The 27720-nt window shown below is 35.6% G+C and overlaps 1 protein-coding gene across 2 annotated transcripts; it reads right to left on the bottom strand.

Moving 5' to 3' along the window:
• On the bottom strand, positions 14514-26536 carry LOC109726265. 2 transcript variants are annotated; one of them, XM_020255785.1, is made up of 5 exons: positions 26338-26536; positions 20604-20862; positions 20395-20517; positions 20097-20280; positions 14514-14877 (listed from the first exon to the last, which is right to left on the bottom strand). In XM_020255785.1, exons 1-5 carry the CDS (start codon positions 26376-26378, stop codon positions 14873-14875), a joined length of 612 nt encoding a protein of 203 aa, XP_020111374.1. In that variant the 5' UTR covers positions 26379-26536; the 3' UTR covers positions 14514-14872. The 2 variants fall into 2 exon arrangements, with proteins under 2 accessions (XP_020111374.1, XP_020111366.1); XM_020255777.1 differs by lacking the exon at positions 14514-14877 and adding an exon at positions 14976-15452.

Raw genomic sequence — 27720 nt, forward strand, 5'->3', positions numbered from 1 at the left:
AAATGCAGATAAATGGTTCACAAGGGAAACTGCGAAAACTTAGTTCCCTCACTTGTAGGTCTAGATCTAGTAGGTGCTGATTCCTCTCAAAATGGGGAGCCATGATCCAAGACGATCAAAAATTTTGGATGAGTTTCGATCATTGCAAATAAGATAGAGACTGTCCCAACTAATTTGGTTAAGATAAAGTGAACGCAGTTCTAACTACTTCAATTAGGATAAGGATCGAGACAGTTTTAGTAGATTGGAAGAATGATCAAATTCTTAAACCAAATTGGATAAGAATAGAGCCAATTTGGATAAGAATATGGATGTTATTTTTTAAATATTGTATTCTTATCTTCTTGTACGTCCGAAGGGTATAAACGGGGGTCTTATGACTCCTGTAAAGGCACTCCAATTTGAATAAAGATATTCAAATCCAATTCTAACGTCTCGGATATTACAATTCTATTGCCAGTGAATACACTTGCCCTTTTTGGCTTGTGGAATTTACTAGAAGACTTTTGTTGGTTTCTCACCCTTTTTTTTGGATGATCTTAGTAGTAGGAGTTGGAACGGTGCGTGAGGTGTGATAGTTAGTGAGCATTAGAGATCTGAGCATTCGTCACTGATTTAGGTTATTCTAATCTTACCTTATTCTTTTATTTGATAATAAGCTAGTTTTTGGTCGTAGTTCAAGCTTTGATTCATACGTTTGATTTATTGATTATGATTGTTTACTCTTTGTGGATGGTACTTTGAAAATAATTGTTCTGCAAAGCTTCTTTTATTATCGATGGTATTGATTGTTGTATCTGTGGCTTTATGTTAAACTGATTTTCTACCCCTCGTGGTAGTTGGATTCCAAAAAACGAGTTTTCGTGTGGAAAATATTTTTCAAATAGTTTTTTGGACTTTCCGACATCTGAATGGGAAATGTTAAACTGATTTTTTTGGTTGGATTAAAAAAAAAATGAGTTTTCGTGTGGGAAATGTTTTTCAAATAGTTTTTCGGACTTCCTGATTTTCGAGTTGGAAAAACTTTTACATGATAAAATTGATCGATGTTCGCGTATTTGCAACATCCTTCGCCTAAGGAGAGTTTAGAACATGTATCATCTTAAGGATGCCGAACTGAATGGATCTTGTGAGCATCTACAATTGTGTTGTTGTTATATGTGAGTAAATGTGTGCATTGTGATTTGTACTTGTAGTAGTAGGCCATGCAAATAATAGAGAGACTCTATCCTTATGGACAGAGGTGTTTCTATATCTGTGCGGGTCTATTCTATCCCGTGTGCAAGATTGTAAAAATGGTTTTCGGGGGGAAGGGGGTGAGGGGATCTTTTTCACTGTCTTCATTTTCAAATTAGCCATCTTTCTAAAAAGGCCGTACAAAAGCGGTCCCGAGGAGGAAAGGGAGCTTTTTCACTGTCTTCGTTATAAAATTAGCCCTCTTTCTAAAAAGGCTTTACAAAAAGGGTCCCGGAGTGTGACAGTCCAAGGTTTTTGTTTAATAACAAAAATATTAAATATAACAATAAAAATAAGAAACTCGAAAAAAATTTTCAATTCCAAGATTTTTCTAAATTAGTTCATTCATGACTTAGTCAAAGTGTAATGATAGCTTAGCAACCATTAAAGGAAAAAAAAAAAAAACTCACTCAACTAATGTATCAAATTATGTAGAAATAATATTTAAATAAACAAAAAGAAACAAAAACAATGCCAAATAAAATCCAAAGTTTATAATTTTACAGACAAAAAACTTAATTTTCTACTATGTATGCACCAATTGCAATGGTAAGGCGTCTCAAAAGGTCACGCTTTACTTTCGCGTAGCCTTCAGTTCCCCAATCACTCCCCCACGAGTTCTTGATTAGGTAATATCTGGTGCCATTTTCGATACCAAATCCAATTATAGCCACTGAATGCGCACCTTTCTCTCTCTCTCCAGGTTGAGGTCCCATATAGATAACCTAAAAAAAAGAATAAAATATTATCAAGCATGTATATGTGTGTGAGTATATACATACATTCATACATATATATAGAGAGAGAGAGTCCAGCTATGGTACTTTTAAAAGCACCAAGTATTTGGCGCTTGTAGGTTTTTAGCCATTAGATCTACATTATTGACCATTTACACCCGTTAAATTATACTATTCAACCAACCACCCACTCAACCCTAGGAGGCCCACATCATTCTAACCATACATTTTTTAATCCAATGGCTGAAAATCTACAAGTACCAATGTCTTGATACTTTAAAAAGCACAGAAGCTCAATTATATATATATGGCTGGGGCTACTATACTCATATGAGTATAGAGCCCTTTGTACTCATAAGTTTTCGACCGTTCAGATGAAAAAATGTGCGGTTAGGATGAAAGTGGTTACAGTTAGGTTGATAGTGGGCCCCCTAGGGTTGAGTGAGTGGTTGGTTGAATAGTATAATCTAACGGGTGAAAATGATTAAAGGGTAGATCTAACGGCCAAAAACTTATGAGTACAATAGGCTCTATACTTATATATATATATAGCATATATATATATATAGTATATATAGACATATATATATATACAATAACATATACATAAATATATACATATACATACACATATATAATATACATATACATAACATACCAACATATACATATACATAACATACATACAATACATATACATCCATACATACATATACATACACATACATATATACATATACACTATACATACATAAATCATACATATACACCATACATATATACAATATACATATACATTACATACATATAACATATATCATACATACATTACATATATAGTTATATACTATATATATATATATAATATATATATATAATATATATATATATAATAGTATATATATATATATATATATATATATTGTATGCTGTGCTATATATTATATATATATATACATATATATAGAATAATACATATAATATATATAATATATATATGTATCTGTAAATACATATATATATATATGTATATAATTAGTACATACATACATATAATAATTATGTAAGTACATAATAATATATATTGTATATATGTATGTAGCATACAACATATACTATATTATGCTATGTACATACACTTCATATATATATATATATATATATATATATAATGTATGTACATATATATATGTATGTACTAAAATATCAATTATTATGTATTAGTAAAACTGACCTCTCTTTGTAAATCTGAAAAACTATCAAAAGCAGTCAAGCAAGCAGCAATCGGACGTTCTCTCAAAATATTCAAAATTTCTTCTTCATTATGTGTTCTTTCTAAATTTGTTTGAAAATTTTCAATTGTCACCTTGTTTTCTGAAAAATAGAAATATCAAAAATTTAATAATTTTATTTTAACACTAAACAAATATTAAAGTGTAAATAAACTTACGTCTTCATTTACTTGACAGTACCCTCTTCGCCCGATATATGGACTATCAACTTCCAATGCAATTCCATGCATTTTAATATAGTTCAGACATTTCGAATGACTGCATTGAATGCATCCAACTGAATCCATAGATAGCTCACTAGTAGATGAAAATCTATGATGATAGCAGTTCACCAATTCTTGTTTGGACAACTCAATAAGCTCACCGTATCTTCTTGCATATTCAGCTTCCACTAGGGTAGTGGACGAAAATGCATAGCAGCATTCTTCAAATAATAAATAAAAAGAAAAAGAAAAGTTTATAATCTAGTCATTATTCCAATAATTACACTATTGAATATACTCACGACATTCTTGTTGATCTCCAACCTCATGACGAAGTATACCATGCTGCCGTAAATCAAATGATTCCTATTATATTAACAATAAATATATAAGAGCGATAATAAACAAATATATGTTATGTTAACAATTTAATTAGTACAATTTAAATGAGGAAAATAATAAAATTACAGTATCATTTATAATGACATATCTACTTCTATATCATTATCATGTCGTTGACTAATTCAAAATTGAAAACAATAATGTTAAACTATTTTATTTTATTTTATTTTAAAATAATGACTAGACTTTTACTTATTGCTCATACACCCTGAATTTTATAGGGCACTCCACATTTGGCCGCCCTTTCGTACGAGTTTTTGTGGTGCCCAACCTTGTGGAAGGGGCACTGGGGAAAGTTTCGATACTGGAGCTTTTGCCAAAGCGCCCACTGGGCGGCCTGCTCAACCACATCACAGGACCAAATAGGCCCATTGTTTGATATCAAACCAGGAATGTAGTCCATGCAATATGTGGAATAATATTAATTCAAATTCTAATCATAAATATTAACATTTTATGATAATAAAAATGTAATTATAGAATATATATATATATATATATATATATTTAAGTAAATTAGTATTTTGTAAAATATAACTTAGTTCATTAATATGAAATTTAAAATAATGTAATTTAATTTTATTGTCGATTGCACTAAGATAATATAGATTTTAGAGTTTAAATTTTAAAACAATAAATCTAGATTGTAGAGCAGAATAAATTTTTACTATAAATTTCAAATTTAGAAAAATTAATCTGTGTCATAGGATTTTACTAGAATAAGTTTATGACTAAGAATTTAAATTTAAATATAATAATATGCGGCCGGATTGAATACATGGAAAAATATAATTTTGAAATTGCACCACTCAGTAGTGCAATGCTTTTAGGCAAACACAATTTAATATAAATATTAACCAATTAGGAATTAGATTGTTACTTGTTCTGAATAATCGACACAGACAAAAATCAATTTTATAACAAAATAATGAATTAGGTATCCTACTATTACTTATTAGAAATGATCGATAGAGAAATGATCTACGAATTAATACAGTTAAACCAAAGAATTTCACAATCTAATACTATGGCGTTGCCTACTACCATTTTCAAAAAAACGATATTAATTAAAATTATTGTTCCACTTTTTACTTGCCTGAAAATATTTTTTCCTATAATTTGAAAAGAAGAATTTGGCAAAGCAAAAAATTTTACGTATGATAATATGTTATTACTAATGTGAGCTCATTGTAGAAGTTTAAAAATTTACTGTATGTGTGTAATTCAAAATAATCCTATTAGCATGAGGGGTGTGCCGAAATTTTACAAGTGAATAGCCATAAAATGGCTCTCATCAAGAGAATTAAAAATGTACTGAAAAGTAATAACTTCTATAGTAGTTTATGGTCAAAATTAACCATACTGCAAACAATTTCATATTAATTTAATGCGTCAAAAGTTTTTGTGATGGATTAGAAAATTAATACCATGTTGGTGCAGGGACGATACGCAGAGGAAATCACTTAGCCTTTTTGTTTGGCAATAAAAAACAGGAACTTCAAGTATTTGTCTTAGTTGCAGGCATAACAAACTAATTTAACTTGAAAGCATTACAACTTGAATGCATTACATCAAGTATTTGTGTTGCTTTTTCCCCCCTCCTCGCATCCAATTTGCATGCATCACAAGCAAATTTAACATGAAAGCATTACAACGTGAATGCATCACAACTTCAACTTGCAAACTATCCAGCATACATGGATATTGTATGTGTATTATAGTTGTAACATCCCATACTTTTGTTCTTTTTACTTACCCTTCTTAAGTTAGATTTTTCTGTAAATATTAAAAGTTGAGGAACTTGGCGATATTTTATAGTAATTAATCTCTAGTTTCCTCTCTCCCTTTCCCTGTTGTGTATGTACTATATTTGTAACGCCTATACTTTTGTTCGTTTTGGGTCTTTTCTTGGAAGTTCGATTTTCTTTTGTAAATATTAAAAATTGAGAGGTTTAGCGGTATTTTTTACTCAGCGAATCGCTATTTTTCTCTCTCTTTTTTGTTTCGAATAAATCCAGTCATTCCGTCCCGGGGTATTATGTAGGCAATGTCGGGCCGACACGATCCACGTTAACAGGATCGAACAGGCTAGGGCTCGGCACAACTTCAAATCCGTGTTGGACCATGCCAAACCGTGCTGGGTCGAAGCTACTCCACCCTAGCACGGCCCTCTAGCCTAGAAGGCATGGGCCATGAGGGACTACGCCGGTCTCCAAGCCGGCCCTTTAAAGTTGATATTGTTTTATTTTAAAAAAAAGATATGTCAAATTTAAAAATATGAATAATAAAAAATTTATTTTTGTTTAAATTGATATTTTGATTAAAAATTTAAAATTTATAAAAATAATTATAAATAACAAATATATAAATATTTTTTAAAAAAATATATAAATTGTTACTTTTTTTTTTTTTCTGAAAAAGATTTGGTACAATGGAAAAAAAATTTGTTTGGTCTACTGAATCAAAACCACTCCTGCCAAAATCTGCAGTGGTAAACCTTGGAGAGGAGCTCCTAGGGATAAGGGTCAAGCCCTTCTCTCGGCACAGCCCATACATGTTTTGGGCCGGGTTGTATCAGACATCGGGAAAAAAGGTAGAGGCCTAGCATGGCCTGGAAGTTCGGGCCGGGCAGTGCCGGCATGGATTCTACAAACTCTATGCCCTGCCGAGGTCGGCCCGAGGCAATGCAGGGCCAGGCGGCCCACTGTTTTACATTCCTATTTCCAGCCCTCCCCCCTTCATGATTCTTTCTTATCTTGTGTCCCGCCTCTCATCGCCGTCATATGTGGCCGTTGCCACCACTATAGCAGCGGCGCTCACTCTCAATTAGCATCTTTGGTTTCCGTCAATGGCACCTAAGTCATAATTGTTTTCATCTTAAAAGAGGTTCTTTCCTCTTCTTTTTGTCCTAATATCTATTCTTGAAAAAATCCAATCTTGTAGTGTATGTTATTTAAATATTTTTATATATTGTTCTCTTAATGATTATAATCAAAATTATTAAAATTTGATTTGTATCAGTTCAAAATTAATATTGATTGTATTGTTACTTTAACTTGTATTTTTATGAAAATTTAGTTGTGTAATTTTTCATACATTCTACATGCTATTCGGAATTTCCTCTAGGTGTTCGACAAAATTTGATCTCATCTAATTACTATAATGAATCGATCGGACCTGCTAGCGATAATAACTCGTTGGACCCAAACTATCGACGAAAATGCTTAAACCTAATTGTTATTACTATCTGACGTCGCACTAATTGGGTATCATAGACTCCCTTTGGTCGAGCTCTAACGTCTTCCTCAACCCAATCAGACGCACATAGCCCAAGATCACCGGGCGATGTGAAACCTGTCTTACTAGCCATGTCATTCTCTGGCCAAGGCTTAGTCTGTTATTTCGACGCTGGCACTGCGGAGACTCGTGTCAAATTTTGACTGATGATTGTCTCTGATACCAAATATAACGACCCGAATGGATCCGTAATAATAATAACTTATTAGACCCAAACCAAAGGTCGAAAATGTTTAAGCCTAATTATTATTATTTGTAATACCCCAGGAATTAGAATAATCCTATATATAAGATATAAACCTGTTAATTCAACTATAGCATTTTAGGTAATAGTTAGATCCAAGATGTTAAGAGAGTTAAACGCGCTAAGATTAAAATAATCTTAGGATGAGTGACCACCTAGGAAGTGGGTAGTCACAATTAATATCAGAGCCAATTATTACCTAAAATGCTATAGTTGAATTAACAGGTTTATATNTGTGAGATAAGTTTCAGCTAAGCCAGATTATGCAGTGAGAAGAGTGAGGCTCTCTCCTGTTGATGACTTTTATAGGTAGAGTGTAGCTCTCCCAAAAGGTCAGCTAAGGCTAGCTCAACGAGTCTCATATCGCCTAGTACTTGTAAGTCTAAGGCTGATGAGAAAGTCGGGACTTCAAAGGGAAGAGAATGTGACATCCCAAAAATTAAAAAAGTCCTATATATAAGATATAATAAGGTTGAAACCTATTAACCCAGCTAGAGTAATAAACGAGCCGAACACGAGCTGGCTCACGAGCTGGCCAACGAACAATAAGTTGAAAAAGATTAGATTGAATATACATAAAAAATAAATTTATAAAATTTTATCCATTAGACTTTGATCTAATAGTTGAAACTTTATATATAAATGAGTCTTTTTATAATTAAGCTTGCATTTGTATTTTTATTTTGCTAAAAATTAAATAATAAAAATATATATTATATATAATTATTTATTTATATATAAAAAATATAAATTAAATAAATTATATAAATATAAAATATATGTATTCGAGCTGTTATCAAGCCGAACACGAGCGAGCTGACCCCAGCTCGTGTTCCGCTCGTTTATTAAACAAGCTGAAAAATTCAGCTAATGTTCGGCTCGTTTACTAAACGAGCGATTCGATCTCAAGCTCATTTCGAACCGAACACGAACTGGCTCGCGAACAGCGAGCTGGATTGCCACCCCTAAACCCAGCTATAGCATTTTGGGTAATGGCTAGACCCAAAAAGTTAAGAGTGTTAAACATGCTAGAACTAAAGTAATCCTAAGATGGATGTCCCTTTGGCAAGTGGGGCGTTACTATTCGCATCACAGCTAATGTGGCCAAAACTCTTAACTCCACTATAGCATGTTGCGCGGTGATTAGACTCAAGGGTTAAGAAGGTTAAGCATACTAGAACTGGAGTAGTTCTAGGGTGGGTGACCCCCTGTGGTGAGACAAAGTCTCACGTTGCCAATGATTGTAAGTTTTTAAGCCCAACTATAGTATTTTGGGCGGTGGCTAAGCCCAAGAGAATAAGAGAGTTAAACATGCTAGGGCTAAATTAGTCCTAGGATAGGTGATCTCCTGGGAAGCACAGGTGGTATCAGACCCAATTACCAACTGAAAGTATGAGATGAGTTTCGGTCGAGCTAGAATATTTCAGTAGAAAGAGTGAGGCTCCCATGCTAATAACTGTTGTAGGTAAAGCACATCTCTCTACAACATCAGTTAAGGCTAGTGAGATAAGTCTCATATTGTCTGATACTTGCGAGTTTGAGTCTAACGAAAACATCAGGGCTTAAAGGGAAAAGAATGTGACAAACAGTCATATATATAAGATATAATAAAGCTAAAATTCTTAACTCAATTATAACATGTTGGGCGGTGGTAAGGCTCCAGGATTTAGAAGGTTAATCATGTTAGAACTAGAGTAATTCTAGGATAGGTGACCCCTCTAGGAAATGGGGCGATTGGCTAAGGCTAGCAACAGAAAGTCTCATGTTGCCATGTGGTTGTGTATTTCTAAACGCAGCTATAATATTTTAGTCGGTGGCTAAGCCCAAGAGATCAAGAGAGTCAAGTGTGCTAAGGCTAGAGTAGTCTTAGGATGGGTAACCCCCTGGGAAGTGAAACGTCACAGTTGGTATCAAAGCCAATTACCAGCCAGCAATGTGAGATGAGTTTCAGCTGAGCTAGGTTATGCAGCGAGGAGAGCGAGGCTCTTATACTAATGACTAGTCATGGGTAAAGTGTGGATCCCCACAAAGTCAGTAAGGCTAGCGAGACGGGTCTCACATCGCCTGATACTTGTGAGTCTAAGCCTGATTAGGACATCAAGGCTTCAAAGGGATGACAGTATAACACCCTATGAATTAGAATAATCCTATACATAAGATATAATAGGGTTATATTAGCCAGGCTAAAGCATTTTGGATGATAGCTAAATCCAAGTGGACAAAAAAGTTAAGCGTACTAGGGCTAAAGTAATCCTAGAATAAGTGACCCCCTGGAAAGTTGGGCGTCAAACCTAATCACCAACCAATATGCTATAACTAAGTTAAGAGTTTTAGCCCTAATATATCTTATATATATGCTACTTGAAGTCTAGTTAACCTGAGTGGTCAGTGCTTGCATACTCGTGTTGATGTTGACCTTATACATCGTAGTTGACCTAAGTGGTCGGTGATCATATACCCGTGTTGTTTTGATGATCTATTGGTCGGTGTTCCCTGAGGGGTTATGATTATTGGCTATTCGTCGACAGATGGCTATTGATCATATTCGCATCGATCGCCATAGCTCGAAAGTATTTCACAAATACCAACGATCTGATCCACCACAAAAGGGTGTTCTCTTCTAGAAAAATGGTCGTACTTCCTACTCATAAGCCCTATGGGGTGCCTAATGGGGTTACATGCCAAATAGGGCAGGTATGGCTTGCCTGAGGTCTTTAGACCGACATAGCAGCAGATTGTTCATCCGGTTGACGCATATTAGTTACAGTAGCAGTTGTTGCATTGTACTATTCATGTTCTTTCACTTATGCTATTGTAGACTCTTCTTCACATATACTCGGTTAACAGTGAGTACACTCGCCTTCGTCGATTTGCGGTACCCACTGGAAAACCTTTCCTTGGTTTCTCACTCCCTATTTTTACAAGTGATGTGGGTGGGAGTTATCAGGACACCACGTGAGGCTGTAGATGGTGAGCTTGTGATAGAGGTCCCGACCTACGGTATAATTTTTGGATTGTTCTCATACTTTATACATATCATTAGATAGACATTGTTGATAGTTCAGATTCTATTCCTTACACATGATAATAGTTAGACAGATTTGTTGTTCAGTTAATGTCTATACTTATGAGATTTTGGTTACCCATGAGATTTTGGATACTTGTAGATTTTGGAAACTCGAGGTCTTGATTACTTATGCATTCTAGAATTGGACTTCGAATGATGGTTTTCTACCCCTTGTGATAGCGTGTTTTTGGAAACGATTTTCAAAATAGTTTTTCGGCTTTTAGTGAAGTTAGAATTTTAAAATAAAGTCTTCGTGTGGGAGACGCCTTCCACTGATAGGAATGAATGTGAAATGAATGTGGAATGGTTGTGACTAAGGACCGCTAACTGTTTGATGTCGAAACTTATGGAATGTTGATCCTTATTCATTGTAAATGCTCGTGTGTGTGAGCAGATGTCATGGTTGTCACTTGTACTATGTGCTATGCCTATCGAAGAGACTCTGTCCATTTGAATAGAGAATTTTCTGTATTAGTGGTGGGTCTGTTACATCCCTAGATAAAGGTTAGAAAAAAATAGCAGTTTTCCACTAACTCTGGTTTACAAAAGGTAGCCTGATTTCAAATGGCTTATTAAAAGGACTCCGAGGCACAACAGATTAAGGTGGTCTTAGAGTGAAGGTCACAACTACGATGTCACTCGCGATTTTTCTTAAAAATTAAACTGGACCACTGGTTAGGTTGACCTATAGGGAAACCTAAAGTATTAGGAACGTGAATGCGGGGTGTTTGGGCTTGAGTTCTGATGTGTGTGTCAAGTCGAGTAGATCGTTTGATGGTGTTTTTTTGACGTGTAGATGGCACATGGTAGGCCCTCTCGACCGAGCCATGGTGGTAGACACGCAGGTGCTGAGGCATCTGGTAGTACTCAGGAGTGTACCTCTACTCATAGAGGTGGTGGCGGATGGGCACTGGGCGACATGGTGGAGCTCACACCCGCCAGTTGAAGACTCAGGTGGCAGATCTTGCACGCCAATTAGTGGCCCTTGCTAGCTCGGTCGAGCAGCTCTTGCAATAGCAGACTCCAAATGCTGCTACTCAGGCCCCACCTTCGGCGCAGGGCATTAAAGTGACCGTGGACCTTCCTACTGTGTCTGCACCTACCTCGACCACAATTGTTGCCACTCATGCCTTACCTGTTAGGCCAAGCACTGAGACAACTGCAGACCCTCCAGCGGTGTCCGCCTTGATTGTGACCATAGCCGCGACGATGACCACGACTACTTCTGCTAGGGGTGCTACCCCTCTGGCAGTGAAAGGTGCCCATATCCGGGTGAAGTTGGTGGAGTTCCAAAAGTTCAACTTGCCGAAGTTCGCGAAAAAGACAAATAATGTGTGGGCCATAGAGAGATAGGTCACCCACATGGAGAAGCTCTTCCAAGACCTATATATTGAGGAGCAGGACAAGGTCGCCCTCACTGGGGGTGAAGCGGATGACTGGTGAAGGCCGTATCGGGAAGGCCATTTGCCACTATGTATCCATCCTGGAAGAAGTTCCTAGAGCTACTCTACTGCCACTACTTCAAAGATAGCACCAAGCAGAATCTTAAGCGCGAGCTCGAGCAGCTCAAGTAGAGGAACCGAACTGTAGCGGAGTGTGAGCGAGACTTCTCTCGCATTCTTGGGCTGATCCCCTTATGGCTCGCGATGAGTACTACAAAGGCCAGTTGTTCATCAAAGGGTGAAGCCCAGCTTCAGGAAGCTGCTTTCCTCTTACGGCACACTAACTTTCGACGATGCTCTAGATCTGGTCTAGATGATCCAAAGCGAGATGGACAAGATGCAACTTGAGCGGTGGCTTCTCCTCCAGCATAAGGCCACCAAAGCATTCATGCTCAGTGATGGATGTGGAATGGTTGTGACTAAGGACCACTAGCTGTATGATGCGAAAACTTATGGAATGTTGATCCTTATTCATTTTAAATGTTGGTGCGTGTGAGTGGACTTCATGGTTGTCACTTATACTATATGCTACGCCGTGCAAATACAAGAAAGACTTTGTTCAATTAAATAAAAAATTTTCTGTATTTGTGGCGGGTCTGTTACATCCCCGAATAAAGGTTAGAATAAAAGGGCACTTTTCCACTAACTCTGATTTACAAAAAAATAGTTTGATTTTCAAAATGGCTTATTAAAGAGACCACCAGGCGTGACATATTTGCAAATATTTATAACAACATTGTTAACCTACATGAGCCTATACTAATTTTCTTGCTTGTGCACTACTGCAATAAATAGCTTAGTTCTATTTTTGATGAGTCAAATCTCATTTTGAAAACTCAATCAGAAACCGGTAGATTTTGATTGTTCATTTCTTACTTTGTGCTTTTGATGTTAGTTCATTTACTATTTTAGGTGCTATTGACGCCCTACTTCTCAAAAGGTCACCCATCCTAGGGCTATTCTAGTCCTAGCATACTTAACCCTCTTAACCTTTTGGGTTTAACCACCTCCCCAAATGTTGTAACTGAATTAAGAGTTTTAGTCCTATTATATCTTATAAATAGGACTGTCCAGGGTCTCACATTCTCTCCTCCTTAAGCCCTGACATTCACGTCAAGCTCAAATTCACAAGTATCAGGCAATATGATACTTGTCTCTCTAACCTTAACCGACCTTGTGGGAGAGCTGTGTTTTACTTCCAATAGTCATCAACATAAGAGCCTGGCTCTCCCCGCTGTGTAGTCTGGCTCAGTTGAGACTGATCTCATACTTCCAGCTGGTAATTGACTCTAGTACAAACTGTAACATCCCACTTCCTAGTGGGTCACCCCATCTTAGAATTACTCTAGTTCTAACACGCTTAACCTTTTTAACCTTTTGGGTTTAGGTGCCGCCCAAAATGTTATAATCAGGTTAAGAGTTTTAGTCCTATTGTAGCTTATATATCGGACTACCTATGGTCTCACATCTATTCATTAGATTGATAATGTGAATGTAATCTTCTCCTTCTACATATTTTTTTCAACCTTATAGTTTTATTTTAGTATCTTATAGAAAATCGAATATCGTAATTTAGATTCTAGTGATTGACTCGCCATACATTTTTGCCTAGTAAGCTTCATAACTTAGAAGCAACTTAAGATAAGCGATCAGGCACCCGTTAGTTTTTTGATATAATACAAAAAAACGGTCTGATAATAAGAAAATTTCTATTTTTTAGATTTTTAAAACTAAGGATTACGCGTATTATTATAGACTTCTGAAAAAAAAAAAATTTCAACTTTGACCGACAGGTTCTTATGATAAAAGACTTCTAAAATTTCATAATATCTTATGTAAATTAGTGGCTGGATAAAAATTTTCAATTATAATATCTTTTGATATTCTGATACACTAATATTGACTATGTCAAATACACTAATATTGACTATGTCAATATGTATTCTGTTATAAAAAGTAGCTTCGTCTTTATATTGCACCTCCTAATGCCTGTAACTATTAGCGTCTCTATTTTGTATTTGCGCTTTCGAGCGCCTCTGATCTATATATACACCATCTAGTGCCTCTGTTCTATATTTGCACTTATGTTTGTCTCCGGACCTCGCCAATAGGTCACTCGATATAGGCACCTAAATGACAATTAAAATCAAGCAATCCAAGTGAAATGAGCAAATCAGGAAATTAGACAGCATCCTCTGCTAAAATGCCAAACTAGTTCTCCCAAGATTGAATTAAACTGCACCCTCTTGCAAATATTCAAAAACAAGAATCACTCTTAGGTCCCAGTTTAACTTTCTTTACTGATATTAAATTGTCAAAAAGAGATAAAATGTACATCTTCAAGAGGAAAAGAGAAGAAAACCAAAGAGACAGTGAAACTATTTAGGAATTACTCAAAAGTGATCTTGAAGATTAATGAGTGAGAGTTAAGTAGGCAGTTGTAGAAATACACCTGAAAAGGATCTCTTTCTCACAAAAATAAAGGCATGCAAATTGGTTCAACAAGTAAAATCAGCACACTGTTATATTTCAAGTTTTCAACTGTGTCATTCGGACAACTATCCGATCAGAAATTAGTAAAAGTCAATACTGCTGAGAATAACAGAGCAGTGTATCTGCCCAGGCCATATGTTTTATTCTCAAAATTGTTGTTTTCTTACAAAAAACCTTACACAGAGCTAAATTTGATTCTTCACAAGACCACCATTAAATTCCCAATTTAAAGTAAAAGAGGCAGCTTCTGTTTGTCATAATACTGCAAAGACGATAAAATTCTACACATTCATATAGCATCAAAAGAAGAGAACAGAAACTAAACTGCTAAAGATCCTAGATGATTGCACCAGAAAGTTGGTTAAAAAAAAAGGAGCGAAGCAAAGAAAACTGTTTTCCTGTGTTTTGCTCAACCAAACAGCACTCAAGTAGCGATGGTCCAGTGTGGAGCATGTTTACTCAACCTACAGAACATTTGAGAAGATAATGACATGGTCATTAAGATATTAAAAGATACATGTATTGCTCATAGGTAAAAATATGTAAAGAAACAAGTGTTGCCTATTACATTTCAGTAGTTACAGACCGACATTAAGATCACATGGAACATGCTATTCAGCATTACATCAGGAATACTCTCAGCAAATCAGTAAAAGCCCATTAAACAACAATCGATGATCAGAAAATTAGCTTAAGATCTCTTCGTGAATCCCATGAAAGCGTTGTCTAATTTCCTCATTTGAAGGCAAAGAAATCACCAATTGGAAACTTTGGATTAAATTTACAACTAATGGTGGTAGTTGAATTTTTTCATGAGACAAAATTCAGCAACAATGAGGATAAATAGAAACCAAACAAATAATAATCGACCATGGATGACACCAAGCTTTAGAAGCACAATTACAAGATAAATGGAATAAATGGTTTTAGCATATGAAACATCATTCTCCTTTCGTGCAACATCTTGTACGTCACATGGTTTCCAAGTTACAAGCAACAGTCACCTCCTCAACAAGTTTTTCTGTCTAGTTAGTGTTCCCTGTTCTCATATGCAGCATAAAACCATGCAAACAGATGTTTCACGAGAGGGGATAACATTAAGAATTATACACAACTTTCTTATAGGATAGAATATAGCAACTCAAAGCAAGAAATGATTTTGTAAGGAGGCAATAGAAGAACCAAAGTACATAGCAGCTCAAAGATATATCTAATACACAGCTGAATACAAAAATTAAAAGCACCATTATCTGATAGGTTAAGCTTTTGAAGAACAACGGTTGTTTTCACATTGTTTAACATGGTATAAGAGCAATAGGTCCTGAGTTTGAATCTCGCCGGGCTCCTTGCATAATCACTCATTTAATTCAAGTCCACATCTTGGAGTATCAAGTAGAAGTGAGAGGAGTGTTGCATATAAAAATTAAAAACATCATTCTCTGATAGTTTAAGCGTTTTCGAGAACAACAGTTGTTTTCATATTATTTAACAAATATTTACTTAATAGTTAACTTATATATATGACCTTGACTTTTCCAATAATTTCAATAAAACCCTAAATATATATCATGCAAGGTAAATTATCCGACTTTTCTTCATAAAAGTCCCACTAACTTTTTTTTCAGAAGAATTGTTAGTTCGCAATTTTAATGGGTTATTCTCCTTGACTTTAGGTTGAAAAGCACCAAACACATAAATTGTCGTAGAAATTCGATCATATAGTCTTCTCCCACGTAAATTTTCCTGAAATGACAGCTCAATTAACAAGATCAACAACTAATTTGTGCAAGTTTTGGACACAGGGCTTTTGATGATTATATGACATCAATTGACTTATTAAAGGGTTAATTCATCCAATATAAAGATGAACCTTTCACCAATAATATAATTATTAGGATGTTGCATTCTTGTCCAAAACCAATATCCTTATAATCCATATTGCACCATCTGGGACAAGGATACCTATATTTTGTAATATCTATATCTGATCCCCATTTGCAAGCAATTGCTTAAACTTCATCTGACTGAAGTTTTGCTTTTTTATGTTTATTCTCCCTAGTCATATGCCAGTCCTGCTTTGCTTGTGCTGATAACCATGTGTTACCCTTATTGACCATACATGTAGAGTACTAGACCTTGACAAATAGGCAAAATTGTAGTCTGGGTCACTGGTCAGCATGTTCTTATAGTGCTTGACTGAGCTGGAGACATTTAGGCGCCAAATAGACACGAAAACAAACTGAGAAATTGAATTCTGCTCAAGTTGTGCTGGCTGGTGCAATTTTCGGACGCCCAAAAAGCTGTTTAGGGCACCCAAAATAGGTGAGCATAGGAACAGCATCATTCAGACCCTTTTTTGGACCGCCAAGCAGTGAGGCAGCACCTAGTGTGAGGATTTGGGAGGTTCCAAGCGACTGAATCAAGGTTTTGGGTGCCCGAATTCCTCCATTTTGGCTAGAATGGTATAGTTTGAAGCATAGAGGACTTTTCGGCATATTATTACATCCTAAAGTGGATTCCAGCACTGCATCTAAGTAGCCTTTCATCCTTATCTTCTCTGCCAACCATTTCTAGAGAGATAAAGAGAGAGAAGAGAAGAGGAGATTTTGGGTGGTTGGACGAGCTGATCAAGCACGTGCGCGAGTAGGATTTTTTCGGCATTTCCATATGGAGGTTAGCATTATAATGTTATTATTACTTTTTTCATTCGACATTTTTAGTGGATTCTTGACAGTAGATCTTAGGAGAAGAGGTTTTGTTGGGCCTTTGTGCAAATTGAGATTTAAAAATGGTTTATATGAGTTTTAGGAGCCGATTTCGCCAAGGAAAATTTCAGGCTTATTGGAGGTGTTGTGGCTGCCGTACGACTAGTAGAGTAGCAGCGGATCACCTCAATTCTCCGATAACTATTCTGTTTCTTGGATTCGTGATCTAGGTGGGTTCTATGTCACCGAACAACGTATTTCCTTCTATGTCTAGTTGCACGTACATGTATGTGTAATATGCATATAAATATGTTGGTAGAAAGTTATGATAGCATGGAATTGAGTAGAGGGAATTGATTTATTGTGTATACATGAGTACTAATCGATGCTAGGCTATACAAACAATAGGTCACGTTACCTTAGCACATTGGGTTCCTACTATCGTTGTATATTGTCTATATATTAGGTTAGGTCGAGAGAGACCATTGGACTCATATGCTTAGATTGTGAATTATATACTAATTAATTGCATCTTTATACACTAAATAGTTGTTATGCTGGAAGATAAGAGAAAATGACTAGAGAGCTTTTGAGTAAGTGATTTAGTAGCTGCAGATCAGCTAATTCCCAAGTGCTGACATATTGCTTCTATGATGTTAAGCCAAGAGGGGCCATTGAACATGTTTATGTATTGATTATTTGTATGATACATATTATGACTTATGTGATAGAAGCTGCGGGTTAGGACAACGGCAGTGAACAGGTTTTCGACACCGAGAGGTATGTGATGGATTTATTGTACATATGAATTAGTAGACACTCTATGATTGTGCTAAGGTCACTAAATTGCTTACTTCTGATCTTTTGGACACTGAGAGGTATGGTACGAGAGTTTTGATGTTAACCACCGGCAGGTTTGAAGAGAAAGACATGTTACAACCGAGAGAAAAAAAAAAAAATCCACCACGAGAGAGACAAATCCGAAAAATAGACCAAGTAATCACAGATCCGAAAAATAGACCAAGGAATCACAGATCTAGAGGAAAGAGGAAAAGTGAGTCAGAGTTGAACCAGAGAAGAACCGAGTAGTACTTGAGATCAACCAGGCGACACCAGCAAGCGGCACCAACGAGATAAGAAGAAACCAGTGACACCAAGGATGCCTCGGGTGACACCAGTGGCAGTAGGGATGCACCGAGCGGCACCAGAGAGAACCAGCGACAGCAGGGATGCACCGGGCGGCACCAGAGAGAACCAGCAGACCGAGCGGCGCCAAAGAGAATCAACGACAGCAAGGATGCACTGGGCGGCACCAGAGAGAACCAACGGCAGCAAGGATAAGAATAACAAGAGGAAAAACACCTATGGGGAATGTGTGATTTGTGGTGGAAGATGGTTATAGATCAATATCCCCATATTAGGGTTTTTGGCTCTGATACCATGATAGAAAGGCAAAAGAGCGTACCCTCTTGGGTTCTATTAATAAAATTATATAGTACAAAAGATAAGTCTACTATAGTAACAATGCCTACTATAGTAACAATACAACTAGGATTACATACCATATAATCCTATATCATACCATATAATCCTACTCTAAATATGTTGTAATATACAATATCCAAACATAGTATAAGATACTAAATATGTCGTAACAGGCAGTGGCGGCGGCAGCAACCCAATAGAAGGAAGGTTCACTGCTATATATATAGACAGAGAGAGAAGGAGAGACCAAGGGAGGAGCCTCGCTGAAATGGGGTCACCGGCAAGGTACGGAGGGAGTGGCCGTGGCTGCACAGGGAGAGTGCTAGGGTTTAGGTTTAGAAATATATCTATATAAATATATATACAGACGCATATACGTACACTATATATATACGCATATATATATCCTCTTGTGTAAAAATCACAACTTACTCCTCTGCCAGCCCCCTTTTGCACATAACTCCATACCACAGCCCAAATTGCACATAAAATTTCATAGTATTTCACATAAAATTTTGAAATTCTAGCAAAAAGATCCTCCATTTGGTTCTCTCTCAAAACTTCTAATAAGTGCCATCTTGCACAAAACATTTGAAATTTCGTGAGACTTCAGTCCATGCGTATGCGTCTAGTTTCACATGAGTCCTTCCGTTCGTGAAAATTCCAACATTTCTCACATAAAATGATAAGCCCTTCACACTTTGCCCCTTTATCCATTTTGCAAAGATTGCAATTTAATCCCTCATATTCACAGTTTCATACCCAAAACTCATCGATAGGTGTGTTTTGCTCATAAGTTCCTCCACCTCAAAAATTCGGTTACTCAAAATACGAAATGTTGTGTTTTTTAAATAAAAACTCCATTTCAATTATTTTGCTCGCATCTTTTTTCATCTCCGATCATTCACCCTATCACGCAAAATTTCACCGAGATCCCTCACAGGACTGACAGCACCAACAAGCCATATAAGTGACAATTTTCGTTTTGTAGAAAATTGCTCTAAATTGCATTATAGTACGCCATCGTTAGGAAATTTGCTATTACATACTTCGGGTTCTATAGTTGTGCTTACGTGATGGTAGCTAGAGTTGTGTGATTCATGTACAGTGATGTTTTATAGTATCAGTTTTATATATGGCTCTGATACAGGATTAGATAATTAGTTGTGGACTCTAGGAATTACTAGTTATAGAAACTAGGGTTGCTTTACTATTACTTCTGTTGGTTGGACGCTTCGTATGTGCAGGATCTATGTAAATACGGCGGTCTGTTAACATACCCGTGGGTTTCTGCTGTGAAACTGAGGCATGATAATGCAACATATAAACGATGTTATGCGCGAACGGCACACCAGCATGTCCTATGCATGTGGCACGACAATCCTTATTAATAAGTATCAAAATAAATAGGAAATGCTCAGGTAACTTCAAAACTAATCAAACAAATTTGTAAACCATACAAACAGATAAATAAACATATATCTTTGACTAACCAGCAACTGGCTTAAGCCTGCAAAAGGAAACTCGAATGTCGTGGCGTATTCCATAAAAAACCTTCGCTTGGAATGTTTTTGGACTGCTTCCACCATCAGTTGCTTGGAAAGTGATGTTGTACCAGTATCCAGCTGCAACAATACACGTCGTCTTTTCTATCTTCACAAATTCATAACTTGTCGCCTATGTCATAAAAGAGTGTCATAAAGGAAATTCCAAAAGCAATTCCACCAAGAAAAAAGGAAAGTAAAAGAAATAAATAATAGGAAAAAAATACAAAACAGAATATAGACTTACATTTTCCTTATTAAACTGTTCGATTGCTGATTTGGTACATCTGATAAGACCTTCATCCTCGAAATTCGTTAAAGCAGTAAGACCAAACTCAAAAGTGTCTGGAGATGGATCAACATCAAATCCCTATAAAATGTATATAACAAACATTAGGAAGGAAAAATTATTTTGAATCTTTGAATCCTAAAATGAAGATGATAGTTGTTAAATACCTCGCTTTCCTTGATTTGTTTATAGTACCTCGCCCATTCTTCACGAGTCCTTCTACGTTTACCATCTGGCCAGACATAATCATCATCTTCACCAGACGTATACTCATAAACCCTCTGTTCTTCCTCTTGCTTTTTCTCTTCCTGCACCTCACTCTCGTCATCCTTTCTCTCTTCCTTCACCTCGTCACGTGCATTGTACGATCTCAATTTCTTCTTCTCTTTCAGTGGTTCCTCAAGTAATGGTCTCTTAGCATTCCGACTGCATAACACAATAAAGCATATCAATTTACAATTTGATAGAGAATCAAGATATGCATTAAAAAAATTTTAATTTCTATCAAAACGAGTACAACTTCAAAATAAACTATTTCACATTTGAATGAAATACCTTTGTTAAAGTATGGTTATTTTTTTATTTCCATTCGTATTTCTTTTGAGTCATAATATACAGAGAATGAAGCTATACTACTTTAACAGTAAACAATAATATTTACTATCTAATTTCTAATACTTAGGGTTTAGTAGCGGTAGGTAGAAGAGTATTGATCTAAGGGCTCGAAAATCGATACAGACACATATATATATAAATATACATTATACATATACATATACATACACACATATATACATATATATATATATATATATATATATATATATATATATATATATATATATATATATGTATGTTAATAGAGTTATATGTATATTTATGTATATTGATAGAGTTCGCTAGGGTGCTTCCAATAGAACTAATGTGATGCCCCACGTCCCAAGAGGTCACCCATTCTAGGACTACTCCAGCCCTAGTTCTTAACCTCTTGGGCCACAGCCCAAAATTCAATAACCGGATTAAGAGTTTTAGTCCTATTATATCTTATATATTGGACTATTTGGGGTCTCACATTCTCTCCCCCTCTAAGCCCTGACGTTCTCGTAAGACTCAAACTCACAAGCAGCAGGCAATGTGAGACTCGTCTCGCTGGTCTTAACCGACTTTGTAGGGGAACTACATTCAACCCACAACAGTCATCAGCATGAGAGCCTCGATCTCCCCACTGTATAACCTGGCTCAATTGAGACTCACCTCACACTTCCGGTTGGTAATTGGCTCTGATATCAACTGTGGCGCCCCACTTCCCAGGGGGTCACCCATCCTAGAATTACTCTAACCCTAGAACGCTTAACTCTCTTAACCTCTTGGGCCTAGCCACCATCCAAAATGCTATAGCCGGGTTAAGAGTTTTTGTCCTATTATATTTTATATGTAGAACTACCTGGGGTCTCACAACCAAGCACTTGGTGCTATCATTCCACTATTAGATCGATCCCTTTGACGAATTCTACCCTTTAGATCATGCCACTCCACCAACCATCAACTAAACCCTAGGGGACCATTATCATCTTAACCCTACAAATCTTTATCCAAGGCTGAACAGCACCAATGACTGTGCTATTAGAAGCATTCTAGCCTAGCGCTCTCTCTCTCTCTCTCTAAAATACTATCGGTAACAAACGGGCTCTGTTGCTTGCTATTAATGATGAAGCTTCCAAATGGACAATCGATACCGTTGAACATGATTGTGACCACTGGAAGTATCTAAAAACCAAATTTCAAGTGGACACAAAAATAAACTGCTAAAAGAAAATATCTTTCAAAAAGTGATGATAGAATTCTTATAATCAAGATCTAGAGTATAGATCTTATTTTAAATAGTTTAAACAATTTATTAAATAAATTTAATTGATTTAAATTTTTTTACACCATTAAACGAGCAAACGCCTCATATCAACCATCAAAAGTACAAATTTTGGAACCTTATGATCATTTAGTCAACGATGTCAAAAACATTTGAACTTTGATTTCTAGATACTTCAAATGGTATAGATCATATTTAACAGTGCTGATCGTCGATTCGGAAGCTCCATCATCGAAAACAAAACCGAAAGCAACAAAGCCCATTTGCTATTGATATTATTCTAGCCGAAGTCTATATATAAGTATATATAGTTACATACATACATACATACATACATACATACATATATATATAATTATGCTACTGTACTATCGATAGTACCAAACGATTGGTGCTATCGAGTTTTCGGCCCTTGGATGAAGAGATGTGCGGTTAGGATAATAGTGGTCCCCGATAAGAATGATAGTGGTCCCCTAGCGTTGAGTGGGTGATTGGTTGAATAGTATGATCTAACAGGTTGAAGTGGTCAAAAGAGTAGATCTGGCGGTAGAAAACTCCCTAGCACTAAATGCTTGGTACCATCGATAGTGTCGTAGCCGAACCATATATGTAGTGTAGAGCTACTATACTTTCGGAAATATAAAGGAGTAAGTGCTTATGACTTTTTAGATCTCGAATCAAAGACTATATTGTTGGGATAACAATGGTCCCTCTTGGGTTTAGTGGTCCTCCTAGGGGGAATAATATTCATCCAAGGGTTAGAAATGATCAAAAGGATTAATCCAAAGGTAAAAACTTGGAAACACTAATTCCTTTATGCTTCCAGAATATATATATATATATATATATATATATATATATATATATATATATATATATATATAGCACCAAGTTGTTGGCACTTTTGGGTTTTAGGCCCTTGGATTAAGGATAGTAGGGTTAGTATGATAGTGTTTCTCCGAGGGTATAGTAGTTGTTGGTGGAGTAATATGATCTAAGGATAGAAATGATCAAAGGAGCAGATCTAATGGTGGAAAAACTGGTAGCACAAAGTGTTTGATGCTATTAGAAGCACCCAATCGGACTCCCTCTCTCCCTCCCTCTTTATATGTAGAACTGGGCTTGAATTCTTCTAACTGCTCTAAGTCATTTGTGCTTATGGGTTTTCGACCCTCAGTGAAGGGTTGTCTAGTTAGGATGGTAGCGGTCTCCAAGTCATTGGTGCTTAGTGGTGGTTGGTAGAATAGCATGATCAAAAGGACAAAAATGGTCAAAGGGGCAAATCTAATGGTGGAGAAGCTCGTAGCACAAAATGCTTGGTTAGGTATCCCTATCGATAGTATGGAAGCCTTACTACTAAGTTATTTTCGATGATAGGACATCCAAATTAATGATCAGTTTCATTAGATATGAGCTACACTATTGGATTTTTTTTATCAACAATATTTAACAAGTGACCGAAAGATCTGAAAATTGACAATTTCAATTGCAGCCGATTCATTTGTGAGTTAACAATGTAGAATACTCAAAATCCAGTGAAATTTTGATGGACGATTCTTTTCAATGTTTAGAGAAAGATCAGTACATCTGATTTGATATGCAAGCCTTTTATCATTGTCTATTATGAGATTTTTACTTTTAACTGTTCATTTGGAGACTATTCGTTTTAAATGTATATGATATTGATAAATCAGGAAAATTGGTTTCTAGATAATTCCAACAAATTATGTATAACGAAACCAATCATCCCTTCAGATGTCCCATCATTTAATATAGAGGTCTTCACGGTACGGATAGTATTCTAGCCTAATTCTATATATATATAGATATATATACGTACATACGTACATACATACATACATATATATATATATATACAAGTATGGATACATATATACATATGTATACAAATACATATACATTTCATGTCAAAATGGGAGGTCCGCCATCAAAATAACTAGAAAAAATTAATGAAGTTGTTTTTTCATAGAATCAGAACAATGGGTTATGAGGTCGAACTTACTCTGAAACGTTAAATATGTTACCAAATATTAAAAGAAAGCACTAAACACAGTCCACATTTATGAACAGCAACAATAAAAATGAAGTGCTAAAACAAAGTGATCATAATAGAGGTGAAAACGGTCAAATACGGTCCAATATTTGATGAAACCATATCTACGTCCATATTTTATATCGATAAGATTTGGATGCGCATATGTGTTAGCCGATAATTTTTCATTACCATAACAGCTAACTGCAGATTTAGATACGATCAAATATCTCGTCAGATTTGAATATAGAATGAGTTTATATTTCGATATTACTCGGGTGATGTTATTCGGATAATAATATACATTAATATACACATATAAATATGAATTAAAATTAGCAACAATGCAAATAAAATTCTACATCTTGTTCAAACTTTTATGTGCCTATATTTTATTCAATAAAATCTAAGATTAACAAACATAAATACAACGTTAATATGAAATTTATAATAAAATGAAAAAAATTCAATATCACATTTCGCCACAAAATATATTAACATCACCCTTATCTCCCAGCAAAAAGCAATCAAACTCTACCTTATCTCCCCACAAATAGCAATTAAGCTACTTTTATCTCCCAAAAAAGGCAATTAAGCCCTCCTTTATCTTTCTACATATATTAACAATTAAGTAGAGAACTTTTTGTTTATCAAATCAAAGAAAAGGGAATTCTATTTGATTAGATAAGCAAAAGTTCTAGATTGCTTGATATGCCCATACCTTATTCAAACTTTATACGTCCATAACTTTTTTTTGATTTGACGAATAAAAGTTCTAGATTTCTTGATTGCTAATATGCGTGGGAAGATAAGAGAGGGCTTAAATTCAATCTCAAATACAAAATCAAAATTTAAGCTCGGGTGAAGAGTCACACGATAACAATTCAAAATCAAGTTCAAAGTCAAAATTTAAAACTATATCTAAATTCAAATATCAAACTATTACTAAAATAAAAACTCAAAACATGAATATCTAAATTTAAATCTACATTTCCAATCCAAATTTACAGTTATAATTTAATCTAAACTTCAATCTGAGATTCTGAATATGCACTTAAATTTAAATAATTGTTATAAAATTCAAAGAATAACTTAGGGTGCAGGAATCAAACTCTACACCTCTCGCATGTAAGAAAGCTCTATACCATCTAAGCTACACCACCCTCTAATTTATCCTCCCACAGCATATGAATTTATAACATATATTAATTTTCGGATAATCTGAATTCGAATGCAAGTTTGTAATTTATAATATATCCCTATCCGAATTTGAACTTGAAAATATGTTAAACATAGCATTTGAATATGAATCTGAATTCGACCAGATGCACGATTTTGACACTCGTATTCGCATCTGATCAAAGCCAGTGTCAAATTCGATCGAAGTTTATCCTAACCACATTCACTCCTAGGTGAGAGAAGGCCAACTACACAACGACATCCCGATTGATAGATACTTCATGTTCGAGTTTTATTCACAGTAGTTCCAATTTCCTCTTTGTCGTCATATTAAAGCATATTTACTAGACCAAGAGGTGTGACCTAGAAATTTATTGTTATTGTCCCTTGCAACATGCATGACGTATAATCTGAAGGACATGATACCCAGGTTCTACAATTCTAATTGGAGTTTTGGTTCCGAAATGCAAACATAAGTACTGCTAAGAATAAAATCTGTTGATTTTGCGCAAAATCTGGATTAGAAAGTAGGTCAGTGGCACTAGCGAGTTGAATACAATTGCATATTTGAGTTGTAACTTGTAAATACAATTCATTTCGATCAAACTATACATACCAAACAATACCAAACTTTCATACATAAAAGCTCACCCTAGTCACCTATTAGGACTCAGTATAATAATTGATGAAGTTTGAAAATAAAACTGGTCTCAATCAAAATATAAACCACATATACACCAAACATCATGCATGGAAACGCATCCTAATCAATCAAAGTCGGTAGAATATTGAGGAATATTACCTTCGCCAACGTAAGAAAATCCTCCAGGCATCAATCTCCATAAGAATAGCGAGGAATAGCGAGGAGCAGAGGAAGCTATCCAGACGCTCTAATAGACAGACGGTGAGACGATGAGAAGGAAGGCGGCTGGGTTACCGGTCTGCGGGAGGCAAGAAACTTGAGGCTCAAGCTTCGGACCGATGCGAATGGGAGACGGCAAAATTATACATTCCATCTTTAAATTTAATTTAAAATTTAGATAGAGATATATTAGAATAATTTTGAATTTGGAGTTGGGATATTTGAAAAATAATATAATATATTAGTTTATATATTTTAAGAAAATAAAAGGGTTTTTTTTGCAAATGCCCCCTGAAAAAATTTTATTTTAAAAATAACCCCGTCAAAATTTAATTTGCAAAAATGGCCCTGACCCTGCCACGCAGGCGCCACGTCAGCGCCACGCGTGTAGGGCTGGACCAGTGTTAAGTTGAACACGGTAAATCATTCACCGTGTTCAAACACGATTTTTTAGGGATTTCAACGGGCCGGGCCGGGCCGGTTTGGATCTCCGAACCCGGCGGGTTTTAAAAATCCATACCCATATAACTTTAATATATGGATATGGGTATGGATTTTTAAAACCCGCAGGACTCGGATTCGTGTTCGGGTTTTAATTTGATTTTCAGATTCGATTTCGGGTTTTTAAAAATCCGATTCAAACCCGACCCGTTGACATCCCTAAAAGAGAAGAAAAAAAATATAAATATGAAATATGATGAATCATTCACCGTGTTTGAACACGGTGAATGGTTCNAATAATATATATAAAGAGAGAGAATGACTATTGTGCTATTAGGAACATAGTAGCCCTTATGTTATTAATTTTTTAACCATCTATTAATTTGGGTGAGAGAAAGAAGAGAAATTAAGGAGCAATTGGGAGTCTTAATTTCTCTTCTTATCCAAACCGTTAGGAGCACAAGGGTTGCTGTGCTTCTAATGGTACAGCAGCCCCACTTAACAAATATATATATAATTTAGCTGGAATACTATTGTCAGTATTTGGTGGACCTTTTTACTATTTACTTTTTAATATTTTGATAAAAAATTATAGCGTTAGGATGATAATAGTCCCTTGAGGTTGAGTCGTAGTGCCCCTAGAGTTTAATAGTAGTACATGAAATAATATTGATTTAATGATACAAATAATCAGAAAAGTAAATCTAACGGTTAAAAGGTGGATAGTAAAAGAGCCGAATTCCAACTCAACTCACTCCCTCTCTATGTATACTAGTGGAGACCCGCGCTTCGCGGCGGGAAATCTACGTAATTTTTAAAATATTTTAAACAATATTTTTAATGTTTTAATTTTTAAATCTAATTTAAAATTTTAAACATAAA

This window comes from Ananas comosus, linkage group 2 (assembly GCF_001540865.1).
Source record: "Ananas comosus cultivar F153 linkage group 2, ASM154086v1, whole genome shotgun sequence".
Classification (NCBI taxonomy): domain Eukaryota; kingdom Viridiplantae; phylum Streptophyta; class Magnoliopsida; order Poales; family Bromeliaceae; genus Ananas; species Ananas comosus.